At 50.4% G+C, this 25,370-nt stretch overlaps 2 protein-coding genes across 9 annotated transcripts in view; both read left to right on the forward strand.

Moving 5' to 3' along the window:
* Positions 1-17,585, forward strand: part of HMGXB4 (HMG-box containing 4) — a 33,758-nt gene extending 16,173 nt beyond the window's left edge. For all 7 annotated transcript variants that reach the window (XM_043968331.1, XM_043968330.1, XM_043968334.1 and 4 more), the window contains 6 exons: positions 4,157-4,238; positions 5,136-5,200; positions 9,157-9,265; positions 9,464-9,633; positions 12,109-12,231; positions 13,392-17,585. In XM_043968331.1, coding sequence (XP_043824266.1) covers positions 4,157-4,238; positions 5,136-5,200; positions 9,157-9,265; positions 9,464-9,633; positions 12,109-12,231; positions 13,392-13,436 — 594 coding nt within the window. In that variant the 3' untranslated portion in view covers positions 13,437-17,585. The remainder of the gene's footprint in view (positions 1-4,156; positions 4,239-5,135; positions 5,201-9,156; positions 9,266-9,463; positions 9,634-12,108; positions 12,232-13,391) is intronic.
* Positions 17,586-20,691: 3,106 nt separating this feature from the next.
* TOM1 (target of myb1 membrane trafficking protein) overlaps positions 20,692-25,370 on the forward strand; it is a 49,403-nt gene continuing 44,724 nt past the window's right edge. For both annotated transcript variants that reach the window (XM_043968455.1, XM_043968456.1), the window contains exon 1: positions 20,692-20,823. In XM_043968455.1, coding sequence (XP_043824390.1) covers positions 20,772-20,823 — 52 coding nt within the window. In that variant the 5' untranslated portion in view covers positions 20,692-20,771. The remainder of the gene's footprint in view (positions 20,824-25,370) is intronic.

The raw sequence follows: 25,370 nt of genomic DNA on the forward strand, positions 1-25,370 counted from the left end.
GCTTCTATGGTTCTAGCTTATTGGTGAGCCCACATCTATAGTGCTGCCTTCATAATCCAGACTCTGGATTTGTCATCCAGGGTCAGTTGCTAGAGACACAGAGGCACTGGGTACTTCAGCCCCAGACCAGGCAGGCACAGCGCCAGAAAGGAAGACCCCAGAGGCCTCTTATGTCAGTCAGGGCCTCAGCATCTGACAGTCCTCTGGGCCTGGGCCTGCCTTTGGTGCTTGGGCAGGATTTTCTGCATGTGATGAGAAGTTCATTCATTAATGAGCTACTTCGCTTTCCTGTTATCTCCAGTGGTTGGTTTGTTTTTGGGTTTTTTTTAGTCTTTTCTCACTCTTCCTTCTTCCCCACCAAAATACATTGAGTTTCTCATGAATAGTGCCCCCTCCCAACTTCTTACCCCTGCTGTGATGTTGAGGATAACTTCTACTTTGTATTTAACAGATGTTGCAAAGGTGAAACCAATTCTCCTTGGCAACAGATTGGCAACAGCGTGTCTCATTCTGGATGATACTCTGAGAATTGGGCTGAGTCCCCTTAGAAAAAGTTATGAGGGCCTCCTGACTTCCACTTAGGCTCAGGTATACCAGACAGGAGACACAAAATTCATATTTTTTTTAAATAACTGGATTTTGTTTAGATTAATTTTTATATTAAAATGTTATTTGTAATTTTTGGACTTAAGGAAAGTTTTAATTTAGGTAAAAGCTCTGGGATTCATGGAATAAGGATTATGCTTTCTCTTTACAGTATATAATATCTAAGATAGTTTTCAGTAACCTTTTCATAAAAGCTGTATATAGAGATCTGACAGGCTTTTTTCTTGCCACTATTCTTAATTCTTGGTACCAGGGTTAAAACACAACTATTGTCACTGACATGAACAAATATCTTTGTGTTTATGCAAAGATACACATATAATCATGCATATGTATGTTTGTGTGTATCTATCTGACTTTTTATTGTTTGTATATCTTGCATTCCAAACCCTTATTAGAGAAATTTGATAGAAAAAAATCTTTTCCCATTTGTCCACTGCCCTTCTTAGCCTAGGTGCATTAATGTTGTCTAGGCAGAAGCTTTTCCATTTAAAGTAATGGGCATTCTCTCTTTTATCTTCTGTAATAGCCTCTATTCCTTATTTTGTTAAGAATTCATCTCCTACCCAGATCTGTGAGGAGTCTATGGTCTGTTTCTCTTCTCATTTTTTAATGGTATAATATTAGGGGCACATATCTGTTTAGAATGTACTGGGGAGTGTGGTGGAAGGTGTTGGTCTGAACCTCATTGCTTCCAGGCTGCACCTCTCCACTTTCCCAGCACTTTGTATCACATAGGGAGATCTTGCCCAAGTAATTTATGTTTTCTGCTTTATCAGATACTGCGTAGCTCAGTTGTTTCTGCTTCTCCCTTGTCTAATCTATTGTGTTGATTTTGATCAGTACCAGTTGGTTTTGTTGACTGCTGCTTCATGATAGAGTTTGAGGTCTGGACATGCTATTCCCTCTTTGTCCCCACTTCTTTTCAACATTTCCCTTAGTATTCTAGATCTTTTATTTTTTCCAAATAAGTTTTATTTTATCAAGTTCCATGAACTCTTTGATAATTTTATTGGTATAGAATTAAATGTTTAAATTAATTTTGGTCATATTATCATTTTACACTTCTATTATATTGACATAGCCAAGCCAGGAACAATGAATATTCCTCCATCTGTTTAAGTTGAGTTTTTAATTTCTTTAAGGACCACTTTGTAATTGAGTCTATCAGTCTTTTTTGTGCTTTGACAGATCTTTTTTTTTTTTTTTTGCAGGGCAATGGGGGTTAAGTAACTTGCCCAGGGTCACACAGCTAGTAAGTGTTAAGTGTCTGAGGCTGGATTTGAACTCAGGTACTTCTGAATCCAGGGCCAGCGCTTTAACCACTGCGCCATCTAGCTGCCCCCAGATCATTTCTTTTGAATTTTCACTCTATTTCAAAAATAGATTGGCTTTGTTGAAAGGGATGGTTTTCCCAGGATGGGGAAGGAGAAGGGAATCTGTTCTAAAAAGAATGTGATATAACGAACCAATAAAAACAAGATCAAATTTGACAGAAAGTAGGTGGACTTTGAGGAAAGAATTAGGGTAGTCAGTGCCAAATCTGACATACAAAGATGATCAGACTGGGCAATTACCTCTTCTTAGAAGCTGTAGCATAGTGGGCATCCATTAAATCTCAATATACTTTTCCTGAAGGCATTTCCCAGAGGCAAGCTCCGCTGCCTCCTGAGCAGTAGTGGGATTCATGGGAATGGGTACATTCACAGTCTGTCAGGGGACTGCTCTGAAAGGCAACACATGATCAGATGGATACATGCGGGTGGTTTTTCAAAAACTCAGTCTACCATTTTGTGCTGACACGGCCTCCATTTAATGGTTTTTACAGAAAGCTAAACCACTTAACTGATAGAAGTCCCGTAAGTACCTCAAATCATCAGAGAATAGTGAAATGACAGTTGCTTTTCTAACATTCGAAGCTTTTTCTATCCATGGAGAAAAGAGCATTTTCTTCCCTTGTACTAATGGCAGCCGGGGGTGTGGTGGAGAGAGGATTGATATGGGAGTCAGAATCATTCTGCAGTAGGAAGGACAAAGGTGATGTTGAGGTAATGACGGACTGCGTAGAGTGGTCTCTTGAAGAGAACCCTGACTTCAGATTGGAATCACGAAATGCTCTGCTTCCCTGATGAGGTTCCTCCCTTTACCTCCTGGGCTTCGGTCTCCTGATACATAAAATGAGAAGGTCAGACAGAGTGACCTCCTACTAAGGTCTGATTCTTTCAGAATTGAGAAGCCAGTCAATTTCACTTAGGAGTTGAAAAAGCAGGAATGCATACACATGGATTTGTTTTGTTTTGGTTCCCAAGTCACGAATAAATAAGAAAGTGTGTACCAAATTCAATATTGGAAGTTTCTCGTGTGGACAAAGGAGAAAGTATATTCGATTTACCTGAGTTCAAGGGGCAGCTAGGTGGCACAGTGGATAAAGTACTGGCCCTGCATTCAGGAGGACCTGAGTTCAAATTTGGCCCCAGATACTTGACACTAGCTGTGTGACCCTGGGCAAGTCACTTAACCCTCATTGCCCTGCAAAAAAAAAAAAAAATTTACCTGAGTTCAAATCCAGCCTCAGACACTTACTAGCAGTATGACCCTGGAAAAGTCACTTAACCCATTTGCCTCAGTTTCTTCATATGTCAAATGGGGAGAGCAACTACCTCCTACAGTTGTGGTGAGGATCCAATGAGAAAATCTTTATAAAGTACTTTTCAAGGTTTAAAGTGTCATATAGATATTAGCTGTTGTGGTAGTTGTTTGTTTGAGTTTGTAAATGAAGAAATAGACCCAGAATACATAATTCTTATTATTTTGCCATGTCTTTAGATTGTGGTGGGTGGAGGTTGTCCTGATAAAAGTCGAGTGTCCCTGTACCCAGCATCACTCATGTTGAATTGGATGTGGTTCACTTTTACGTCACAAGTACAACTAAATCCATTGGTTTAGTTTCCTAATGTTGATGCACAGTTTCATCTGGGAGCGGAAAAAGACATTTCAAATGTCCAGTATGTTTCAGTGCATAGAATGTGAGAGACAAAGGTATCTCAGATAAAATACTCTCACCCCTTCATTTGATGAAGTCATGGGACAGGCCATCTCTGAGGTGCAAAGAACCTGAAATAACTATACTTTTGAGAAAAGCTAGCCATCCAATAATCATTGATTAAGTGCCTGCTATGTGCTGGGCACTGAGCTGATAAACATTCAAGATGCAAAGAAAGGCAAAAGACAGTCCCTGCCCTCAAGGGACTTACAGTCCCTTCATTCACTCGGCAAACATTTATTGTGTGCTATGTGCCCAAGTTTTGTGCTAGGTATTGGGGGCGGAGAGGGAAGGGGAGTACAGACAACACATGATCCCTAACTTCAAGGAGATTACGACCCATTATGTAACGTCTTCTTCCAGGCTAGCATGAAAACCCTCATTTAGAATCATTTCCCTTGATGGAACAGCCCAAAAATCCTTTCTCCTTCGTCCCCTTGGGTCCCAGGTTTCTCAGTCTGCGTCCTAATTATGCCTCATCCTGTTCTCTCTTCTTTCTGGGGCTAGCCAAAGAAGAAGAACATGTCTGCCTACCAGGTGTTCTGCAAGGAGTACCGAGTCACCATCGTGGCAGAGCACCCAGGAATAGGTAAGGACCTGGGCAGGCCGCCTCATGCCCTGGAGGGATGCCAACTCCAAGTCCACTTCCTCCTTCAGTTCTGATGTGACTTAAGTAGGCTAGATTAGCAGCTGAAATGTTAAATTCTGTTTTATAGATAGAAGATAGTCCAGCATGGAAATGCCCAGTGGATATTGATGTTTATGTGGCAATAGGTATAGGTGTTGACCTTTGCTCTCCAAGGGGCGGCTGTAGACCTTCCATTCTTAGGAGGACCTGGTCTGATGCTGCTTGTTAGATGACTTGTATCACACCTTCCTCCATCTTGCTTATAGCCCTGTGGTCTGGCTGTAGGGGTCAAGGTGTAAACCACTGCCAAAGATAGTCATTCTCTCTGCCCTTTCTAAGCAGCTGGTGCAGTGGCAAGAACCCTCCAGGAAAAACCAGGAGCCCTGGGTTCAAGCCCAAGCTTCACCCCCGGCCTTCTCTGGGCCCGTGGAGGAGCCCAAGCTAGGGAGCAAAGCTCTCTGGGCCTCCACTCTCCCATCTGAAAACCACCTGCCTGCCTCCCCTGCGTCACAGGTGCTTGTGAAGGCCAGGTGAGACGCTGAGGGGAGAGCACCTTAGGCTGTGTGAAGTGGTCAGTAGGTGACTCTTCTTGTGTCTGGATGGTTTGGAGTCAGGAGAATGGAGAGACTCCTCTCTCTGGTACTTGGCCCAAGAGATGACCCAAAGGGCCCTTCCTTCTGATGGTTGGTCCTGTTATTGTGGGAGCCTGGCTCCTTAGGGATTTGGTGAGGTTCTCTCTGAGCGGCCCGGATGGCTGTGAATTCAAGTCTGCCCTGCCTTGTGCTCGCATACTCTCTTCTCACCTATTTGGGTTCTTTGTTTTTACCCATATGGGACATTTACCTTTGGTTTTTCCAGATTTCGGGGAACTTAGCAAGAAATTGGCTGAAGTATGGAAGCAGCTGCCAGAAAAAGACAAACTGGTAAGTAGCAGAGTAATCACCTCACAGCTTCCTAAGTTGGATCCTCCTGGAAACCCTGGCTTCATCAGGCTGGGCAGGGGCTGGGTAGGGGCTTCCGGCCCCTTCCGGCCTCAGCTCACAGATGCCAAGGGAGAGCCAGCCAGAGCTCGCTACCCCTCATTCAGTGTGACCAGCAGGAGCCCTGGTGAGCCTCTGGAGTGACCACTCTGTCCCCAGCAGAACCAAGTCACTTCCTGGAACCCTTGAGCTGGAGGTCTTTGAATCCTCATTTTACAGGCAGGGGAATGTCTGAGGGCGCGGCGTGACTTGCACGGGGCCTAGAGCCAATAAGTCTGAAATTGGATTTGAACCCAGGGCCTCCCAGCTTCCCTGCCCAGGAAGCTTTCCACACGTTGGCAGAAGTGGCCAGAACTTTGCAGTGATGAGCAAGCACCCTTCTTAGAGTCCTTGGGTGCAGGGCCCTTTAGCTGCGTCAGATCTGTGGTCGTAGAGATGGCGGTGTTCTCTCCAGGAGGGGAGCTCGAAGCCTCTCTGCACCTTCCCAGCCCATCTGATTGCCACCCACATCCGTCCGTCAATCCTCCACTTGCAGATGGACCCCGGGCAGTGGGGGCCTCCCACCGACCCTAGACAGAGCTCTGCCCATTGGTGCTCCCTCAGCCCCTCCTGGTCTGGGCATGTCTTTGGCCACTCTTTACACACACTGGCCCCCGTGGTCCTTTGGGGCACCCCCAGCCTTGAATCTTTGGAGAGCACAGTCCTTGTGATTGCAGCCACGCTGCCACACTGCGCTGAGAATGTGGTTGAAAAGCAGCCCTTCCCTGCGTCCTCCCCTCAAGGCCAAGTCACCCCTTGCCACGTGTCCTGACGAATTGACTCGACCGAGATGCAGAACAAGCAGCACAGCAAGAGCCTCCTTTGTTGGATGCACTCTCCCTCCAGACTGGAATAGAGACTGGAAGGGACCCCCAGGCTAGGTCATGATAGCGCAAAGGTTCTGTGCCATTTAAAGCTACAGAGCACTTTCCCTTGCAACAGCCCTATGAGAGAAGCATCCTGAGCCTCTGAGAAAGGGAATGTTCCCGTCATGAGGACCCCAAGGCCAGCCCCTCCCTGGACCCTGACAGGGGACCCACCACTGAAATGATCACTAGTGATGGGGGCCCGAGACACTCTGGTGCAACTCTGTTGTTAGGACATTTCTCCATAGAAATGTCTCATTGAAAAGCTTCAGTTTGGAGGCAGCTAGGTGGCACAGTGGATAGAGCACCGACCCTGGAGTCAGGAGGACCTGAGTTCAAATCTGGCCTCAGACACTTAACACTTACTAGCTGTGTGACCCTGGACAAGTCACTTAACCCCAACTGCCCTGCAAAAAAAAAAAAAAAAGCTTCAGTTTGCCTCTTCGCTGCCTCTGCCCCCTGGGGCCATCCAGAAAATGCCTGATCCTCCTTCCAGTGGCCCCTGATCCCCCCAAAACTTCCTTTCTCCATCCCCAATTGCCCCAGAAGATCCTCCATGCCGTGCTTTCCAGCCCCCACCTCATCCCACATGTCTGGGACCAGACCCTGACCAGGGGCTCTGTGTGACCTCCTTCCTGCTGGACCCCACCAGGGCCCACAGCAGTGCAGCCTCCTGAAAGCGAAGTCACTTGTGCTATCACTGGGTCACGTGTACTGTGGACTTGGGCTGGTCATGCCATCCATTCACGCCCCCATCTCTTTTTCATGTGCACTGTCATCTAGCCCTGTGTCGGTTCCCCATGGCAGTCCAATGAGGGATGCAAGGAAACATATCGTTCCCATTAGACAAATGAGAACATTGAAGTTTGTAGAGCTCGTGGCTAACCTCAGGTGACCCGGTGGCGTTGCCTATACTCAGGCTTTACACTCCTCCCAATTACATCTCATTGATCCCCATTAGACTTAACTCAGCAGTCCAGCCAGCCCAACTTTTGGAATCCTGACCTCAGCATCCTCCCATCCCATTTTTTGCCATCTTTCTATTGGGTGAACATCCCCCCATCCCTTTGTCACAATCGCTAATAAAAATGCAGCCGGCCCAGGATGAAGGAGAGATCCTTAAAGTGCTAGCCTAGAAGCCACTTTCCTGGCCTTCAGCCTCCAATAACTCTTTAGGTCCAATCATCGTTAAATCAGTTCCACATCCAACTAACTGCTCTTATCTAGCCCATATCTCGTTCACAAGAATGTACGGTCAGTTTGGTGCAGTCCCTGGCTGAACCCCAGGAACACTGTCTGTGGCACTAGCCTGTCATCAAAGGAAATCAGATTCCTGTGTCATGGCCTATTCAGGATGAAACCATGCCTGCTGTTAGTGACTTCTTGCTTCCCTTCTTTTTGTGTGTGTGATTTTATTTCTTTTCAATGGACCTGTTTTAATGTGGGGAGGGGGTTACTAGAGGGCCAGCCGTAGGGCTGTCCCAGGAGACAGTGGGAGCAGCTGCTGCAGGAGGGTGGGGCTCTCCCCAACTACAGTCATGGGTGGGTGGTGGCAATCCTTGGTGCTGAAGCCCCGGGGATCTGGCCCTGGCATTGAGGAGGACCCTAAGTGGACACATGGGAAATGGGCAGAGTCAGGTCCTCCCAGACCCCTCAGCGCTTACCCAAGAGCCTGTTGTAAACCTGTCTGAGGGCTTACAAACCTTCCCCGGGAGTAGGACCATTTTTCCAAGAACTGAAGTCAAGCTTAGCAGCCTCAGGTTTCAAGGCACCATCTATCTCAGGTCTTCCCATTCTCCACACTCTTAAAAAACGTCTCTGAAAACAGTTGAACAGTCCCACGCACGGTTCTTCCCATACCCTGAAGCGCACTTCATCCAGGCCCAGCCGTGACCTCATGGGAGAGCAGGTCGTAACGCTCCTCTGGCTCAGTCACTGCTCTCATAAGCTGCCTGTTTTTACTGGTCTTGTACTTGGGCCCAAAAGGCTGGGCTGCCAGGGAGAGTGAGTCCAGAGGTCAGAGGGCATCATCAGAGAGCCCTGCTAGCAGTATGTGGTCCGGGGCAGTGTCCCCATAAATCAGCTCTGCGTCGAGCTGGGTGGTTGTGGCGGGTGCCTGATCCTCACCGTTGTGCCGGGAGTGAGAAGGAATCACCCACTTGTGCCGATGAGGAAATGACCTGTCAAGGAAAGACACTTGTCCATTAACCAATGCTGCAGCCGCCATTTATCCCTGGCCCCATGTTCAGAGCACCGTGGGCTGAGGGGCCACACTGCCCCTGCCTCGATGCAGCCAGCAGGAAGAATAACTCCCTATTTCTATGGTGCTTTCAAACTCAGGACATTTTCCCCACAACAACCAGCACTGGGAGGCTGGTAATAAATCATTATCGTCATTATTATTTCTACTTTGCAAATCAGGAATCCCAGGCCCAGGGAAGTGCCTCGACTTTCCCAGGGTCACCCAGCTGATTGTAGTCAGAGTGAGGCTGGCCCCAGGCCCCCTTCCCCTCAACTTCGCACACTCTCCAGCCCCCAGACAGACCAGCAGCATCTGCTACAGCCACGGGCTAGAGGAGACAGGAGAGGGATCAGAAAGCGGTGTGTGATGGCTTCAGAAAGCAAAGTTAGGACAGTTACGATTTTAGGAGCGGGAGTAGTGAGAGCAAGGACCTTCCTAATCCTGCCTGCCCTGTGGCAGCTCCCTGCTGCTGAAGCTGTTGCCTCTGAAACCCCCCCAGGGAGCGGGGTAGCCACGGGCCCTGGCCTTGCCATCACTCCTCTTCATTTTGAAATCTATCAAAGAGCTCGCCAAGAGCTTTCTCCTTGTGGACTTACCACACAGCCCCCAAATGAGCTGAAAGTCAGGCTTTCATTTGGACGAGCCATCTCCTGTAGGAGACCCTGCAGGAGCCTGGTCACTGGGCCTCCCGGCTGAGTCCAGCCTCTTCCCTCCTGTTCCTTCTGCCTCACCATCCTCGTCTGTCCGCACAGGTCTGGAAGCAGAAGGCCCAGTACCTCCAACACAAACAGAACAAGGCTGAGGCCACCACGGTGAAGAGGAAGGCGGCTGCTGGCTCCGAGGGGGCCGTGAGAGTCAAAGGTGGGAGCGATGGTGGCCTCCTGCTCTTGGTTGGGGGTGGGTGAAGAAGGGAGTTTGACCAGCTGACTCGGGGCCGGAGAGGTCTTGGCAGTGGGAACGTGGGGATTTTCAAAGCTATAATGGGGAAGCCCCTCCGTGTCTGTGGTGCTGAGCTCGGCAGCCAAGTCTCATCTCCCTCTTTTCCTCCTTTGGCCATAGCTGCTCCTGCTGGAGTGATGTCGCCTCATAAAAAGTCCCCTTCCAGCACGGTAGTGTTATCTTCCTCCCCGGCCAAAGTCCCTGACACAGACCCCATTGATGTAGCTGCACACCTTCAACTCTTGGGAGAATCGCTGAGCCTCATCGGTCACCGCCTGCAAGAAACAGAGGTGAGTGTAGGGCTGGGCTTGTCCCCCTTTGGCCTCCGCTCTGCCGCTGGAGATGGGGCTTTCTTACAAGTGACCCTCGACCTCCTGACGATCACATTCGTAAGCTATCGTAATTATCCTAAGGACCCTTCCTACCAGATCAGTCTTCTTAGAACAGCTTTGATTGGACCAGCTCCCTGCTCACAGATCCGAGTGGCTCCCCTTTGCCCCCTGACCCGAACATGCCCTGAACCTGCTTTCCCTTCCTTCGCGACAGCCTCTTCATTCCCTCCATTGCTGCCGGTTCCCCATGAAGCCATTCTCCAGAGCCTTATCGCATGTTGTTTGTGCCCCGTCAGGATCCTTCTAGTCTGCCTTCGGTTATAATCACGTCAATAGTTGTCTTAACTCTCTCCCAGACTGTAAGCTCAATGAGGCAGGGACCCCGCCTTCTCCTTGGGTATCCCTGGTGCCTGGGGCCTGAGGGGCGATCCTGGTGACTCTGAGGATGCTTACCATCTGCTTCCTGGCTGGCTGAGTCTGCATCATGCACCAAGAAGCAGCACCCGCATATGTAGTCAGGGCCAAGATGACCGCACTAGGAAGGGAGGGTCCAGGGTTCCTGGTGTGAACCCTGGGCCTGACGTGTGGGCAGATTGTGGGGCTGCTGCCACTCTCCAAGCTTGCTGAGCTCAGGATACCTTGGATGGGCTTTCGTGATCCTGTAGTTCTCTTCTGACAGTTTTGGGGTGACTGCTCACAGCCCAGGGGCTCAAACCACTGGGTTACCAAAGACTCCTATTCTCATCTGACCTTGGAAGGATTGGTGACAGAGCCAGTCTGTGTACTTCATGCAGTCCCAAGTCTGCGCTTGCTGCACCTAAGTCATGCCTGGCTCTGGGCACGCCCATGAAGTGCTCTCCCTTTGACAGGGGGTAGCCCACAGTAACTCTGGGGCTCTGTTTCTTCATGGCTCCCTATAACTTCTCGCCAGGTCACCCTCTTTGGCCGACCGCACTCTTGAGCCTTGGGATGGATTTCTGTAGACCATTCGAGCAATGTTATTGGTTCTTCTGCCATGATTGACATCTTTCAGGCAGGAAGTCCCCCTGAGCCTAGAGAAGGTACAGCTACTTCTGGGAGCACTTGAAGTCATTATGAGCTTTATTCAGCAGATGAAGCCAGTGGTTGAGCCAGGGCTTCAGGAAGACAGAAGGATTTGAGGGGTAGATCTTTTTTTATCCTCAGTCCCGGGAAAGCCAGGTGTCTGTTTCCTGGATTTTCCATAGGCCGTGCAATGCCAGTAACCTTTATGTGTTCTAGAGAACATGTGCTCATTCCCATCATTGGTCCTTCCCTCAAGGCCAGCCAGTCCTCTCCCCCATTGTTATCCACATTTCACAAATGAGGAAACTGAGGCAGAGATAAATGACTTGCCCAGGCTCACACAGCTAGTCAAAGTCCTGGGCAGATTCCAACCATGGTCTTCCTGACACCACAGTCACTACACCACCTGGATAATTCTTAAAATGTTTTTTTAGCAAAGCAGTAGCAGCTTTAACTCCATCCCACCCCCAAGTGTGGGCAATAATAGCTGGCATGTAGGTGGTACATGGGATAAAGCCCTAGACCTCAAGTCCAGAAGGACTGAGTGTAAATCTTGCCTCAGACCCTTAAGAGCTGTGTGACCCTGGACAAATCACTTCACCTCAACTGTCAAATGGGGATAATACAACACTAACACCCACCTCCCACAGTTTTTATGAGGATCAAGTTAGATCATATTCATAAAGCACTTTGCAAACCTTAAAGAGCAACATATGTGCTATTATTGTTATTGTTGTTGTTATTATTATCATCCAATTTGATGCTTACAATGCCCTTTCAAATTTGGTGATGATGATTTTTGCTGTTTCCTAAAGAAATTAAACCCAGGAGAGGTAAAGCCAGCTGGTCACGGTCATATAGGTCACGAGCAACAGGTGCAAGCCCACTGCTGCTCTGCCCATCCCGTCTGGGCTCCCAGGCCCATGACTGGGGCATGTTTGGGCACCCTTACAGAAGTAACTGCCCCACTGAGCACAGCCACTCTGTCTTATTGATGTGGCCCAACCTAGGACAGGAGGCAGAGGCAGCCTGTGCCCAGGCCTGTCACAAAGGGCTTTGCCCGATTCTCCCAGCTAAGGAATGTCTCAACATCCTGCCAACACATGAGCACAGCCAGGGCCCGAGAGCCAGGACCTACCCAAGGCCACACGGCTCAGACAGGGCAGGCCTGGCGTCCAGGCCCTCAGAACACCAGGTGTTGGTCCTAGACGCCAGTCACTTTGGGGCTGGGTACAGGCAGCATCCACAGGACCTCATTCAGCAACAGACCATCCATCAATCGATGGCGCCACGCGTTGTGTCCCCAGACCCACAGCACCACGGCAGGAGACCAGCTGAGAGATGGAATGGCCACGAGCCGTGACAGAAGTCTGTGTTCCTTCTTCTCAGGGAATGGTGGCTGTTTCCGGAAGTCTCTCGGTTCTTCTAGATTCCATCATCTGTGCCCTCGGGCCTCTGGCATGCCTGACCACACAACTGCCTGAGCTGAATGGCTGCCCCAAGCAGGTCCTGGTGAGTCGTGCTTGTCTGGGCGTCTGTTCGGGCTGTGGGGGACGAGAGGCCTGCTGTGTGTGTGTGTGTGTGTGTGTGTGTGTGTGTGTGTGTGTGTGTGTGTACGTGTCTGCATGTGTGTGCTGTCTGTGTGCATGTGCTGTGCATGTGTACTGTCTGCATGTGTGTGTACGTGTCTGTGTGTGTGTACTGTCTGTGTGCATGTGTCTGCATGCATGTGTGCATGTGTACTATCTGCATGTATGTGTACGTGTGTGCATGTGTGTGCTGTCTGTGTGCATGCGTGTGTACGTGTCTGCACTGTCTGTGTGCATGTGTCTGCGTGCATGTGTACTGTCTGTGCATGTGTCTGCATGCATGTGTGCATGTGTACGTACGTGGCTGCGTGTGTGTACTGTCTGTGTGCATGTCTGCATGCATGTGTGCATGTGTAGTGTCTGTGTATGTACGTTGCATGTGTCTGCATGCATGTGTGCATGTGTAGTGTCTGTGTATGTACGTTGCATGTGTCTGCATGCATGTGTGCGTGTGTACGTGTCTGCGTGTGTGTCTGCGTGTGTGTGTGCTGTCTGTGTGCATGTGTCTGCATGCATGTGTGCATGTGTACTATCTGCATGCGTGTGTACGTGTCTGCGTGTGTGTACTATCTGCATGTGCGTGTGTCTGCATGCATGTGTGCATGTGTACTATCTGCATGCGTGTGTACGTGTCTGCATGTGTGTACTGTCTGTGTGCATGTGTCTGCATGCGTATGTGCATGTGTACTATCTGCATGCGTGTGTATGTGTCTGTGTGTGTTTGTGTGTGCGCGTGCACGCATGCACACACGCATACTCTCCATACCTAAGGGAGGTAGATGCCAGGCTTAGGGGGAAACAGTGAGGGCTGGGTTCTTGAAACAGGAGCAAAGTTGAGCTACCCCATAGGGAGATGGCCACTCTGATCCTCCCTCCCCTGGGCCTCCCCTGCACCTCTCATCCCTCCCCTGGCCCCTCAGTGAACCCCCCCAGCTCTGGGCCCTCCATTGGGTCCCTCACTGACCCCCTCCCCATCTCTAATCCTTCCCCGTGGTCCCCTGATGATTTCTCCACTCCCCTTCTCTGGGCCCCTCAGGAGCCCCCCAGGGTCCACTGGATCCTTACTGTGTTCTTCTTTTCTAGTCAAACACTCTGGACAACATCGCCTACATCATGCCTGGACTCTGACAACTAAGGATTCTGGGACACATACTCACCCCCTGCCCCCTGCTGGCTCACGTGGACACAGACTGTTCTGGCGCCCTTTGCTGGCTTCTGGGTGTAGGTTTTAATGTTTTTAATACATGTACCATATATACATAGGATTGTAACTACCTACTTTTAACAATTTTATGGAACATGAAGACTCAGCCAAGGGGAACCTTGGCTTAAATGTGGGTTTGGGTTTTTAATTTTGTTTTGCTTTGCTTTTTTCCGGTGGTGGATCAATCTGCCTTAAAATCAAAGAAACTTGGGGGCCTGGGGGGGTTCTGGGCACCGAAGGCACCTCTTTTATGGACAGATAAAATATGGTGGTTTTGTTCCAAGCCGAGTGTTGTCCCCCAGACCTATCTTTGACCGTTTGCCTTATCTATCTTGCAGTCTGAAGTGTACTAGGAAAGAAGGGGATGGAAAGAAGGGAGAGAAAATACAAATCCTTTCAACTCGAGGTGACCAAGTCATTTCCATCTGGAGGGAAAGAACAGGCTTAGGCAAGGGATAACTAGCTCTTGGTCCCATCATTAGCGTGGATGGAGGCCAAGGCCAGAGGAGAGCCCCAGCCCCCGTGTGCTGGGCGGGCCAGGCCTCGGGAGCCATTGCCAGAGCTTCTCCTTGAACTGCACTTACTCGGAAGCTGGGGCAGAGGGTTGGCAGCTCCAGGGCTGGAATCCAGACTCACGGGGCCACTGGGCCTCCTGACGGTCGCTGCTGCAGGGGCTCCATGGCTGGAGAGGACATCTCCCCCTCAGGCCCATCTTGGGGGTCTCCAAGACTGGGAATGCTGAGCGGTGGCAGCTGCAGGAACGCACTTGAGTCTTAGGCCATTTTGTACATGTGTATGTATGTGTGGATGCGTGTGCGTTTAATCATGTATATTTAACTCTTTAAAGTCTGTTAGTTTTTAATTTATCCTGTAAATTTCTGTATATATAATTTAATAACAAGAAACCTCCACCAGCAGCAGCATGGGGAAGATTCAGATTTGTGAAATTTGTTCCCCTTCCCATCCCTTCCCTCATCCTCCCTCCAGGAGGCCCAGAAAACCCTAACATGCCTGTAGCTTGAGGCATTTCTTCACAAAGAAGAATCATTCCTTTAGGATTCTGACTCTCATGGAAAAATGCGTGGGCTGTGCTGAAGGTGAAGGGCTAAGGCACGTGTGTACAGGTGCGTGCGTGTGTGTGCGCGTGTGCATGTGTGCGTGTACGTGCGCATGTGTGCGTGTGTGTGTGTGTGTGTGTGTGCGCGCGCATGCGCGTGTTCAGCCATGCCCTCTTGGCCTTGCTTCCACACAACCAGAATAATTTCACTTTCTCATAGGAGAGAAAGCAGTTGAGATTTGGGGACGGGGTCTCTGCTTGAGTTAGGCCTGGCCCCCCCCTGTGATCTGCTTCCTACACAGCTGCTTGCTGGCTCTTCTCTGTGCACCTTCCTTTCCCTGGGCTCCAGCCCAGCAAGTTCAGAGGAAATCCTTGGGGAGTCTCTGAGGCTCCCCTCCCCCCATCACATAGCCATGCTATCACCCAGTTCAGCTTTGGGACAGTCACTAGGAGCTATATCCACCCCCCTCACTCCTCAAAGCTGCTGTGTGGTTTAACCGAAAAACAGGGAGGAAAGGGAAGGGATGGGAAGCAGCTGGGTTGGCCTCTTGACCCAAAGCTTTGTTGCACACCAGTAAAAGCTTCCATTTTGACAAGGAGGGAACGCTGAGACTTGGAACCAGAACCAGATGAGGTTCCTTCTAAGTTTGCCATTTATAGAGTAAGGAAATTCTGATGTGGGCCCATTCTTTGTTTTTGTTTTGTTTTCAAAACCGAACCCTATTGTATTTGTATTTAAAATTTGTACACATTTGTATAATAATCTGTACCTTGTGGCATTTGGTACTATTAGAGGGAAATCTTTGGATTCAGACCTACTTACAGTTTTTATATCATTGCTTTGGTTTGGTTTTTTAAACAAATCCTAGTGGTTTGGTCTAAATCCCATTAAAGTTGTATAAAGAAATAAAATTTTGTACTTATATATTAAAAGAAAACCCACATTTTTAATATTTGGAGTATCGTCTCATCTATTTTCCCACTGCTGCAAAGCAATAAGCATTAGATTCTTTTAGAACTCATACTGTACCCCAGATCTCTTTCCCACCGAGAATTCCATCCTCTTTTTTCTAATAGAACATCAACCTTGGCCATTTTCCTAACTCCACTTCCACTTGTGCTGTCAGGTTTCACATTTTGAGCGTATTCATTTCCCTTCTCTGTATGCCAAGGACAGGGAACCTAACAGTCTGAGGGGAAATGTCCCTGCTCAGTAAAATCTCATTTTTTTCTGGTGCTTTGCAAAGCACTTTACCCACTACATGAACAAGGAAACTGAGACCCAGGGAGATAGGATGACCCTCCACAGTCACACAAGTGAGTGTCAGGGCCAGGATCTAAACTGATCTTCTGTTAGTTTCCTCATCTCTTTTGGACCATAACCTGTGAGGTCCTTTGCTACTTGAGGCCGGTGATCCTGTAATTCCCCACTCCACCCTCCTTTTTTACCTTCCCCTGTTACTTCTCTTTATGCCAAACAGCTGGTTGGTGCAACTGGGGACCAAAGCATCCTGACATTTGCAGAGCAGCTGATGCCTCATCCCCTCCCCAGGCCTGTGGCTGGCACAAGGTCCCTGGTGACTTCACATAGGGACTGCAGCATTGGCAGAGTGAATCAGTGTCTAAACAGGGTCCATTCCTGCCCCATCCTGGGTGGCCTCCCTTCTTCATCTTTAATGTTCATGTTAACGAATTTCTTTCCCTCCCTCCATCAGCCTCACATTAATGGGAATATTAAGACTTGTCTAGAAAGCTAAAAGTGCTGGGTATAAACATTACTCATAGACACAACAAAGTAGAGCAATCACAAGACTGAAGGGAAGAGAAGTTGTGCCTTTGTTTTGACTGGACCTGTGATTTTGAAGAATTCTCTCCTATTAATGCAAATAAGCCCCTTCTCTGCCACTTCAGTCTTAGAGAGTCATGGAGAATCACAGCCTCGATGTGTCTGAGGCAGACCCTGAACCCAGTTCTCCCTCCACTAAGTCATACTGCCTCCCATGCCTTTGTTGTGGGTTAAAATCTAATTCAGCTAATATCCAAGCCCTTCCATGTATCTTCAAGGCACTAGGGACACAAAGACAACACCAACCCTCAAAGAGCTACCATTCTAGCAGGGGCGGGGTACCCCATGTGCAGAAATAAATACAAAGCAATTTCATGGGGGAAGCACAAGGAAAGGCTCCCTGTTGGAGGGAGCAGCTGAACTGTGCTGAAGGAAACTAGGGGTCCTATGGGCAGAGATGAAGGGAGTGCGTTGTGGCATAGAAGGCTACCTCGAAGAGTCGTGGGAGGGGTGCTTGAGGTTGGGGAGCAAGACCATCTGCCTAGGACAGAGAGAGGAGCCTTACACATTCCAGGACATGCTGTCTCTTTCTTCCCCATTACAATGTAGGCACCTCAAAGGCAGCCTGCTTCACCTTTGTCTCTGTCCTGAGCTCCAAGCACAGGAAGTGCCTGGAACCGAGTTTAATAAATGCCTTCTGATTGATTGGGTGATTGATTGATCATCTGGCCCCACCCACTCAGTGCCTAAGTGAATGACTTGCCCAAGGGGGGGGGGGGTCTATGCAAGTCGAATCTAAGCCAGGGCTCTGTCTTACTTGCCTCAGCCTCATCTCCCTGAAGGCGTTTGCTGACATCTCAGTGACTTTTATAAGTGGCAGTAGAAAAATAAGAAAACAGAGCCTGTCCATTATTGAGAAGGACCCGTAACCGAAGGCAGGCCCAAAATTCTAAAAGGAAGGCCTTTAGTCCTCTTGGTCACTCCTATGTGGAAGACTTTTATTTAGAAAGAGAGAAAAGAATTCAGTCGATCAATCATCATTTATTAAGTGCCTATTATGTGCCAGACGCTGCCCTCAAGGGGCTTACAATCTAATGTTAAAAAAACAATAAGTTTTGGCCTTATCAGTAGAGGGAACACCCAGACCAACAAGAACCCAGATCAACCTGTTCTGGAAGACATCAAGCTTAGAGAGGGAAGGGCAGCCTTGAGTTCTGAACAGCTCCTTATTCTACTCATGAGAGCTGGGAGAGCTGGGTTCAGGTCCTGCCCACCACATCCTAGCTGTGTGACCTTCAGCAAATGCTTACTCTCCTGTGGGCCTCCCTTTCTTCATCTGTAAAAAATAGAATGGGAAAAAGCAAGGAGCCACCTGGGTGCCCATTAAGGGGACAGCTAAAGAAACCATAGCAGGTGATTAGAGGAGAATCTTTCTGCACCATAAGGAAAAATGACTAGGAAGCCCATCGAGAAACATGCAAAGATGCTGAAGGAAAGAGCAGAAGCCCAAAGAACGGTGCAGACAGACCTGGGGGGAGGAAGAGAACACCAAACTCCTGGCAATTAGAGCCGACCGTGTTGATGCCCCCTTGTTTTAAACTCAGTGCCCGTGGTTGTCTCTTCTGTGGGGGTGGGGTTGCAAGGATGCCAGCCCAGCCTCCACTTTTTATCTGTGCTCCCCTTGTCTAGAGCAGTGGTTGGCAAATTGAGGCCCATTTTTGTACTGAGCCAAGGAGAGGTTTTGACCCCTGGGCTATAATTTGCCCACCCTGGTCTACGGGATCAGGGCATCATAAATCTAGAGCCCACCTCAGAGGCCTTCTGGTCCAGGCCCATCAAGCCAAGGGAAGTGATTTGCCCATGGTCACAGATACTATGCATCAGAGGCAGCATTTGAACCTAGGACCTATGACTCCAGAACAGGTGCTCTTTTCACTGTTCCCCATTGTCCCCTCGAGGGAGGCACGTTCTCTTGGTTTTATTTTTAGTTGGTTGGTTGATTAGTTATATGTTTATTCTGTGGTTTCTATGAGAGTTCCGTTGTGGTTCGGGGGATTTTTGATTCTCTTACATCTATTTAAACATATATCAGTTGATGGAAGTCAAAGCATAATTGATCAGTGAAATGGATGGGGCTGAACTTGGACATCTCTGAGATCCTGTGGGTTTTGTGAGTTGATCCCCTGTCCTCCCCAAACAGGTGAGAAGGCAGCCCCAACCTCCTTGTAAGCCATTCAAAGGACTCAGGCAAATGACTTAGCCATCTCCCCAGTCACAGGAATGTGACTTGTGTATCTATCTGCATCCCCAGCACTTAGCCTACTTCATTCATTGATTCCTCTCCTGGCCTCAGTTTCCCCCTCCGATAATGCCTACCTCACAGGGTTATGGAAGGAGGAGTCTCCTTTTTGCTACTCCGGGCAACTTTCGGCAGCCTCTCATCCTTGTCTGTAAATTAAAGGGATGGGATCTCTCTCTAAGCTCCCTTTCAACTCTGACAGCTCACATGTATAGCACATCAAGGCTGACGAGGCACTTTCCTGACAATAACCCTCCAAGGGAGAGAGGATGCATATAGTCCCCATTTTACAGATGAGGTGGGGAGACCCAAAAAGGTTCTCACTCATCTGTGGCCACACAGCTACTAAAGGGAAGAGCCAAACCATTACTGAAGTCCCTTTAATCACTGTTGTGATGGGAAAGCACTTGGAAACTCCAAGGCCTATGCAAATGATTGGGCCTAGCAGCCTACAGTCAGCTCTTTCCTGATTTCTCCCAATGACTATGTGTGTGTTTGTATTCACCTATCTGTGTTCATTCTCTCCCTCTGCCCCCTCCCCCCATTAGAATGTAAGCCCCTTGCGGGCAAGGAATGCATCCCTTTTTTTCTTTGTATCCCCAGAACCTGGCCCCTAGCAGGTGTTTAATAAATAAATGCTTGTTGAACTGAATCATAACAGTAACTAACATTTTTATAGCACTTTAAGGCTTCCTCTGAGGCCTGAACACATTTCAGCTTCTATTCAGGTCTTTCAAAATCACATTATTGTAATCAATGAATACTTAAGACCTAATAATAATAAAGAAAACTTCCATTTTTATGATTCTTTGGGGTTTATGGCACCTTCCTAACAACTACTCTGTGAGAAGCCAGTAAAAGTGTAATTATCTTCATTTTACCCATGAGAAAGTAGGCTCAGAGAGGGCAAACAACTAAGAAGATGACTTGAAGCCAGCCCACCCGATTTCCCTCTTGAAAGGCCAGCAAGTGGTTCTGGCCCAAGGGATTTCCAGTCCCCAGATTTTCCTTCTTTTTTGAGAGCAGACAGATAAGCTTGTTGGAAAGGACCCAGTGGGAAGAAGCCATCCCACTGCAGGGGAGGGACCACAGGCTGTGTTTTGGAAAAACAAAACAAATGGTCTAATTGTTCTAGTCCTTAAGGAGAGGAGCCCTAGGACCATGTAATTTTACCAGCGCTGACAACAACAGGGAAACCAGTCCAACCCTTAGCAACTTCAGGTGTCCCCATTCTCCACTTAATTATTCAGAGACTTCTCCTTTTACAAACAGAAACTGAGAGAGGGGGAGACGGACTTGCCCAAGGTCACACAGCAAGTGAGCAGAAGAGTTGGGATTAGAGCCAGCTCTGGGCCTCAGTTTACCCATGTGTATGAGGAGAGCTAGAAGCTCTGTCAAGCCCCTGAACCCCCCCTAAATATACTGGGACACTGGGAAGCAAGGGGTTGACTATGAGGGAAGGGCTGCATCAAAGGATGTAGCTGAGCTGTCGGGCGGCTCCTGCCTTTGCAAGCACACTGTGCCGGCACATAGTAGGTGATTAATGACCCCCTTCCTCGATCCACATTTCCAGTCCTGGTCTCCCTTCCCTCGCCCTGTCCTCTGCGAGGGCCGCATCAAACTGCTTTTACATTTTATAGATGAGGACACCGAGCTCCCACATGGCGAGCCCCGCAGGGCCTCACGATCCCAAAAGTCCAGGCCAGCGCCCCACTGTACAGATGGGCAAACTGAGGCTGGGAGGCTGGGAGTCGTTGGGGGCGTGGCCTCTGGCAAGGCCCACCCCTCCTCTGGGCCTCTTCCGGCACTGGACCTCTCCGTCCGGGGTGAAGGGAGGCTGGGGAGGGGAGGGGGTTTGCCCTCGATGACCTCTGGCATTCTGCTGGCGCCCCTCCCCCCAGCAGTGAGGGCCGGTGACGTCACACCACCGACGCTCCAGCTGGGAGGGCCACACCCCACTCCTCCGCCTCGGGCCGGTGATTGGCACGCCGAGGGGTGGGGCCTGTTGCCACGCCCCCGGTCGCGGCTCCGGAGGGGGCGGGTCACGTGACGGCTCCGCGGCCGTGGCGGTTGCTGTCAGCTGATCCCTTGGTCTCGGAGGGGTGGCGGCGGCGACCATGGACTTTCTCCTGGGGAACCCGTTCAGCTCCCCTGTGGGGCAGCGCATAGGTGAGTGCTCCGCGCGTCCCTGCCTCCCCAGCGCCGACCTAACCCTCGGGGACCCCTCGGGCTCGAAGCTCCCGATCTAGGGGACTCGGGGGATCCTCCCCCCGTCCCCCGAGAGCGTAGAGTGACAACGTCCGTGAGCCAATAGAAAGTGTCTCTGCGCTGACTGGCGGAGGCTCCTGCCTATAGGCTGCTGGGGGGGCGGGCTCCGGAGGCTGCGGCTTATCCAATCAGCGCCTGAGGGGGTCCCCGGAGCCCGGCAGAAAGTTTTCTCTCTTAAAGAGCCCGCAGCGTCCCCGCCCCCGCTCCCTTACCCCCGGGGTTCCCGGGGCTCTAGGCGTCCCCGACGCCCGCCAGGGGCCGGCCCCGAGGGTCTGCAGCCCGGACAGGGGCCTCGGGGCGCCTGGAAATTGTCACCCGGGTGGGAGCGCGAGACTTGGCGCTGAAAGAGCAGCGTGATCCGAAGGAAAGAGCCTGCGGCGGCAGAGGATCTGGGTTCGAGTCCCGTCTCTGACACGCCCTGGGTGATCCTGGGCAAGTCAGGTCACCTCCCTAAGCCTCGGTTTCCTTATCTGCAGAATGAGGAAGGTGGACAAGGTGTCGTGTCCCCTGAGGGTCTTACCAGCTCTTTTGTGTGAGCGCCCCTCCCCGAGCCTCAGTTTCCTCATCTGAAAAATGGAGTTCCCTTCCACAGACAGCAGTAGTCAATAAGTATCTATTTAGCGCCTACTGTGTGCCAGGCCTGTGCTAGGCGCCGGGCAAACTACTGGAGGTGCAGATAAAGAGGAAGCTATGAGCAAAGGGAGGGGGCGGGAGCGGGGGTCTGGGGGGAGGGGGCAGGGCTCAGGCTCCCTACTGTGCGCCAGGCGCTGGGCCCCGAGGGCAGACAGAAAGCCCGCGGTCTCCTTTATGTCCCCGGTCCTGAGCGCAGTGACAGGGGCAGGGACTCGCCCGGGGTCTCCCATCAGGGAAGGGTCCGAGGCAGGATTGCAACTCGGGAAGGTGATTCTGGCCCGGTAAGCACTGACTGTGTGCTGAGCATTGTCCTGAGCCTCCAGCCGGCCTCTGCCCTGGGAGGCCCGATGTTGTCGCCTGGATGGTGGCCGGAGCCTCTGAGCACTGACTCGTCCTGTATACAGCAAGGGCCACATGTAGGCAGACAAGAGGGAGAGGACGGGGGACTGCGGGGAGGGCTTCTTAGAGGCTCCGCCTAGAAGGAAGAAAAGATACTGAAAGATGGAGAAGGGGCTGGAGGTCGCCGGCCAAGGGTGGGGATGAGGCTTGGGGGATTTTGTGCCCAGGACCAGTGCTGAGCCCCGGCCCAGCTGGTCCAGTTTGGCCGGCGGCGGAGGCGCCCCCCCCCTCCCCCCAGGCGGCCCCGGAGAACCTTGGGAGGCTTCCGGAGGGAGCTGTCCAGGGTGTCAGCAAGGTCATTTCAGGGGCTGTTTGTGGGGTGATGGGTCAGTCGGTCAGCAGCCTCTCTTTAAGTGCTTACTCTGTGCCGAGAAAGGGGGCTCCCATCCCAGCGGGGGAGACAGCCAGAAACAACTGGGCACGAAGGATGTGTGCAGAGGGGACCGAACAGGCCTGCGGGAGGTGGACTGATCAGGAAAGCCAAGAGCAGAGGGCAAGGAGAGGGCTCTGGGCTTGGGCCCTGGAGGCAATAGGGAGCCACTGCAGTTTAAGGAGGAGAGTGGGGCAGAGTGGTATGGTCAAATCCGGGCGAGGTCAGAGGCAGAGCCGGGGCTCCTAAGGACCAGAAGTGAGGAGTTTTTAATATTTACACGCCTGCTTCACAAGACTCTGGTGAGGATCCAGTGAGATGGAGATGGCGGCTGGATGGCTCATGGGTAGCCTGCAAGGCCAAAGGCTTTGGTACAAACTTGGCTTCAAGCGCTTTCTAGCTGTGTGACCCTGAGGAAGTCACACCCAGGTCTGCCTCAGTTTCCTCAGCTGGAAAGTGGGAATAATAACAGCCCTGCCTCCCAGGGTTGTTGTGAGGATGTGCCTCCTCTCCCCTCTCCTCTAACACCCCCTTTCTCCCCACCTCAGTTCCTCCCCCAGAGGCATCCTCAGTGAAAGGAGGTCTGATCTTAGAACCAGAAAGGCTTGGATTCCACTCCAAATGTCTGATCTTTTCATTCCCCCCCCCCCCCAGCTAATTCCCCAGCTCTGGAATGCCGGCCTTTGTGGTCAAGATGGGCTGTTCTCAGAATCCTGCCCAGCGGGTGGGGTGATCCCAGCTTTAGACGTGGCCTGGCTCCTGGAAGGCCACCTGACCATGAGTCAGTCTCTGGACTGGAAGGGGAGTGAATGCCCTTCCCACCCACCCTGGTCTTGTTTCCTTCCCCCCTGCTTCCAGACAGCCCCACTCTCTCCTCTGGGCCACACTGCGGGGCTTCCTTGATCTATAATATAGGCCTTTTATACTGATAAGAAGATTTCTGCCCGAGATTGGCAGGAAAAATCCACCTTTCTGAGTCACAGGGATTCACAGCTCAGTCTGCAGGCTTTTGTTAAGTGTTTGCTTCCTCTGAGAGCACTCAGAGGACAGCCCCTGCCCTCCAGAGAGCAGGGCAGGAATGAGGAGGGACAGCCTTCCAGGCAGTGGGTACTGCCCAGGCAAAGGCTAGATTTGGGGAGATTGATCACGATGTATGGAGTACAGTGCAGAGAATAAGCTCTGAAGGGCCAGGCTGGGAGGGGCTTTCAAAGCCAGTGGGGAGCACAAGAGTCTTTCCATGGAAGTCCTGCAGGTATTGGCTCCATTTTGGAGATGAACAAACTGAAGCCTAAAAAGAAACCACTTCCCCAGCATCTTGTAGCCAGTAAGTATCAAAGGAAGTATTGAACCCAGCTCCCTGACTTGTACCGTGGTGCTTCTTGGATGCTTCTCCTCACTGACCCACAGAGGGAAACAATGACTTAGCCAAGGCCCCACTCATCTGCCCCTTTGACCTTGACCCAAAGCCTAAAGGCTACCGAAGGAATAGGCACATCTTAAATGTCTTTAGCCCTCTGAGGTTTACAACAGCCTTGTGGGTTGGAAAATCCAGTTAGTATTATGCCCATTTTATAGAGAAGGAAACTCAAGCTCAACAGATGAATTGATGTGCCCAGGGCCCCAAAACTAAAAACCACAGGGCACGTGAGACTGTACTAACACAGTGTTCTGCACACAGTAGGCCTCTAAGTGTTTACTAACCCAGTGTTCTGCACATAGTAGGCCCTTGACAGGTTTTGTTCAACACTGCAATCATTCTGATGATCCTCTTAGACAGAGATAGAGTGAAACCATGCAGTTCTAACCTAGGTTCACCCTGCATCCCTTCTGTTGGCCCAAAAGCTTTCTCCTTTGAGTGGGGAGCCCAAATTTGCACCAAGAGTGAGGAGGTTCTCCCCAGAAGAGATGCCTCCCCGCCAGGCCTAAGGGCAGGTTCTGTGACCTCTGGAACGCATCAAAGGGCAGAGCAGCCCAGGATGGGTGTCTGTGCTGATAATGGACAAGGGTCCTTGTGTCCACTTCAGATTGGTGTCTTTTTCATACTCATTTACTGGTCCAGAATGGGCAGGCTTGAACTCCCCTCGGCATCCACAAGGCCCCTGAACTCCCTCATCTCTGCAGGCTGACAAATATAATTTAGTTAATGCTAACCTTCTCACTGCCTATTGTTCCTCTGTCCACGGGCCCCTTCACCAAGGCAACGGCCCAGTGGGGCGAGGATTCCAGATTAATCAGTAATCACTGCTGCTTGTGTTTGGTGCCATCTAAGCATTTTCCAAGTACTGTCCAAGGACAGGTCCTGCTAGCACCAAAGCACAGGGCAGGGGACAGCCTGAGGACAGACCACAGTTCAGGAATTCTGTTTCCCAGCTTTGGGACTCCCAGAGGATTACAAGGGCTGAATAAACGGAGGATTTGTAGCTTCTAGTCATATCCTGGTCCTAGCTTTCATTCTGCTCTACCTCCTACCTGTGTGACCTTGGGTACATGACTTCTCTCTCCATGCCTCAGTCTCTTCATGTGTAAAATGGGCCTAATGAAAGTGTACACCTCCCAGAGTTGTGGCAAGGATCAGGTGAGATATTTGTAAAGAGCCACATGAATGTCAGCTATTCTTACTACTTGCCATCCCTCCAGCACTGCTGAGGGGTGGGCCCTATCACTGCTGCCAGTGCCTCCCTCACCTAAATGCCTCCTTCATCCCCTCTCCTCTTGCATCACCTCAAGACAGAAGGTGGGCTGCTTTTTACTTAAGGTAAGTGTGGAAGGCAAAAGAAGAACTCATTGAATACAGAACTTCATATTAATACCCATAATTCCTGGAACACAGCAAAATATTGCCTCTGGGATCAGAGGACCAGAGTTCAAACTCAGCCTCCATGTCTGATTGTGTGACCTTGGACAAGTCACTTAACCTCCACTCAACCTTAGCCTCTTTTTCCTCATCTGTTTAGAGAGGTGGTTGGACACCCCTTCCATCTCTAGATCTGTGACCTTATGGACAGCTCAAACTTCCCAGGCTAACAAGCTCCCTCCTTCCAACTAG

Source organism: Dromiciops gliroides, chromosome 5 (assembly GCF_019393635.1).
Source record: "Dromiciops gliroides isolate mDroGli1 chromosome 5, mDroGli1.pri, whole genome shotgun sequence".
Classification (NCBI taxonomy): Eukaryota; Metazoa; Chordata; class Mammalia; order Microbiotheria; family Microbiotheriidae; genus Dromiciops; species Dromiciops gliroides.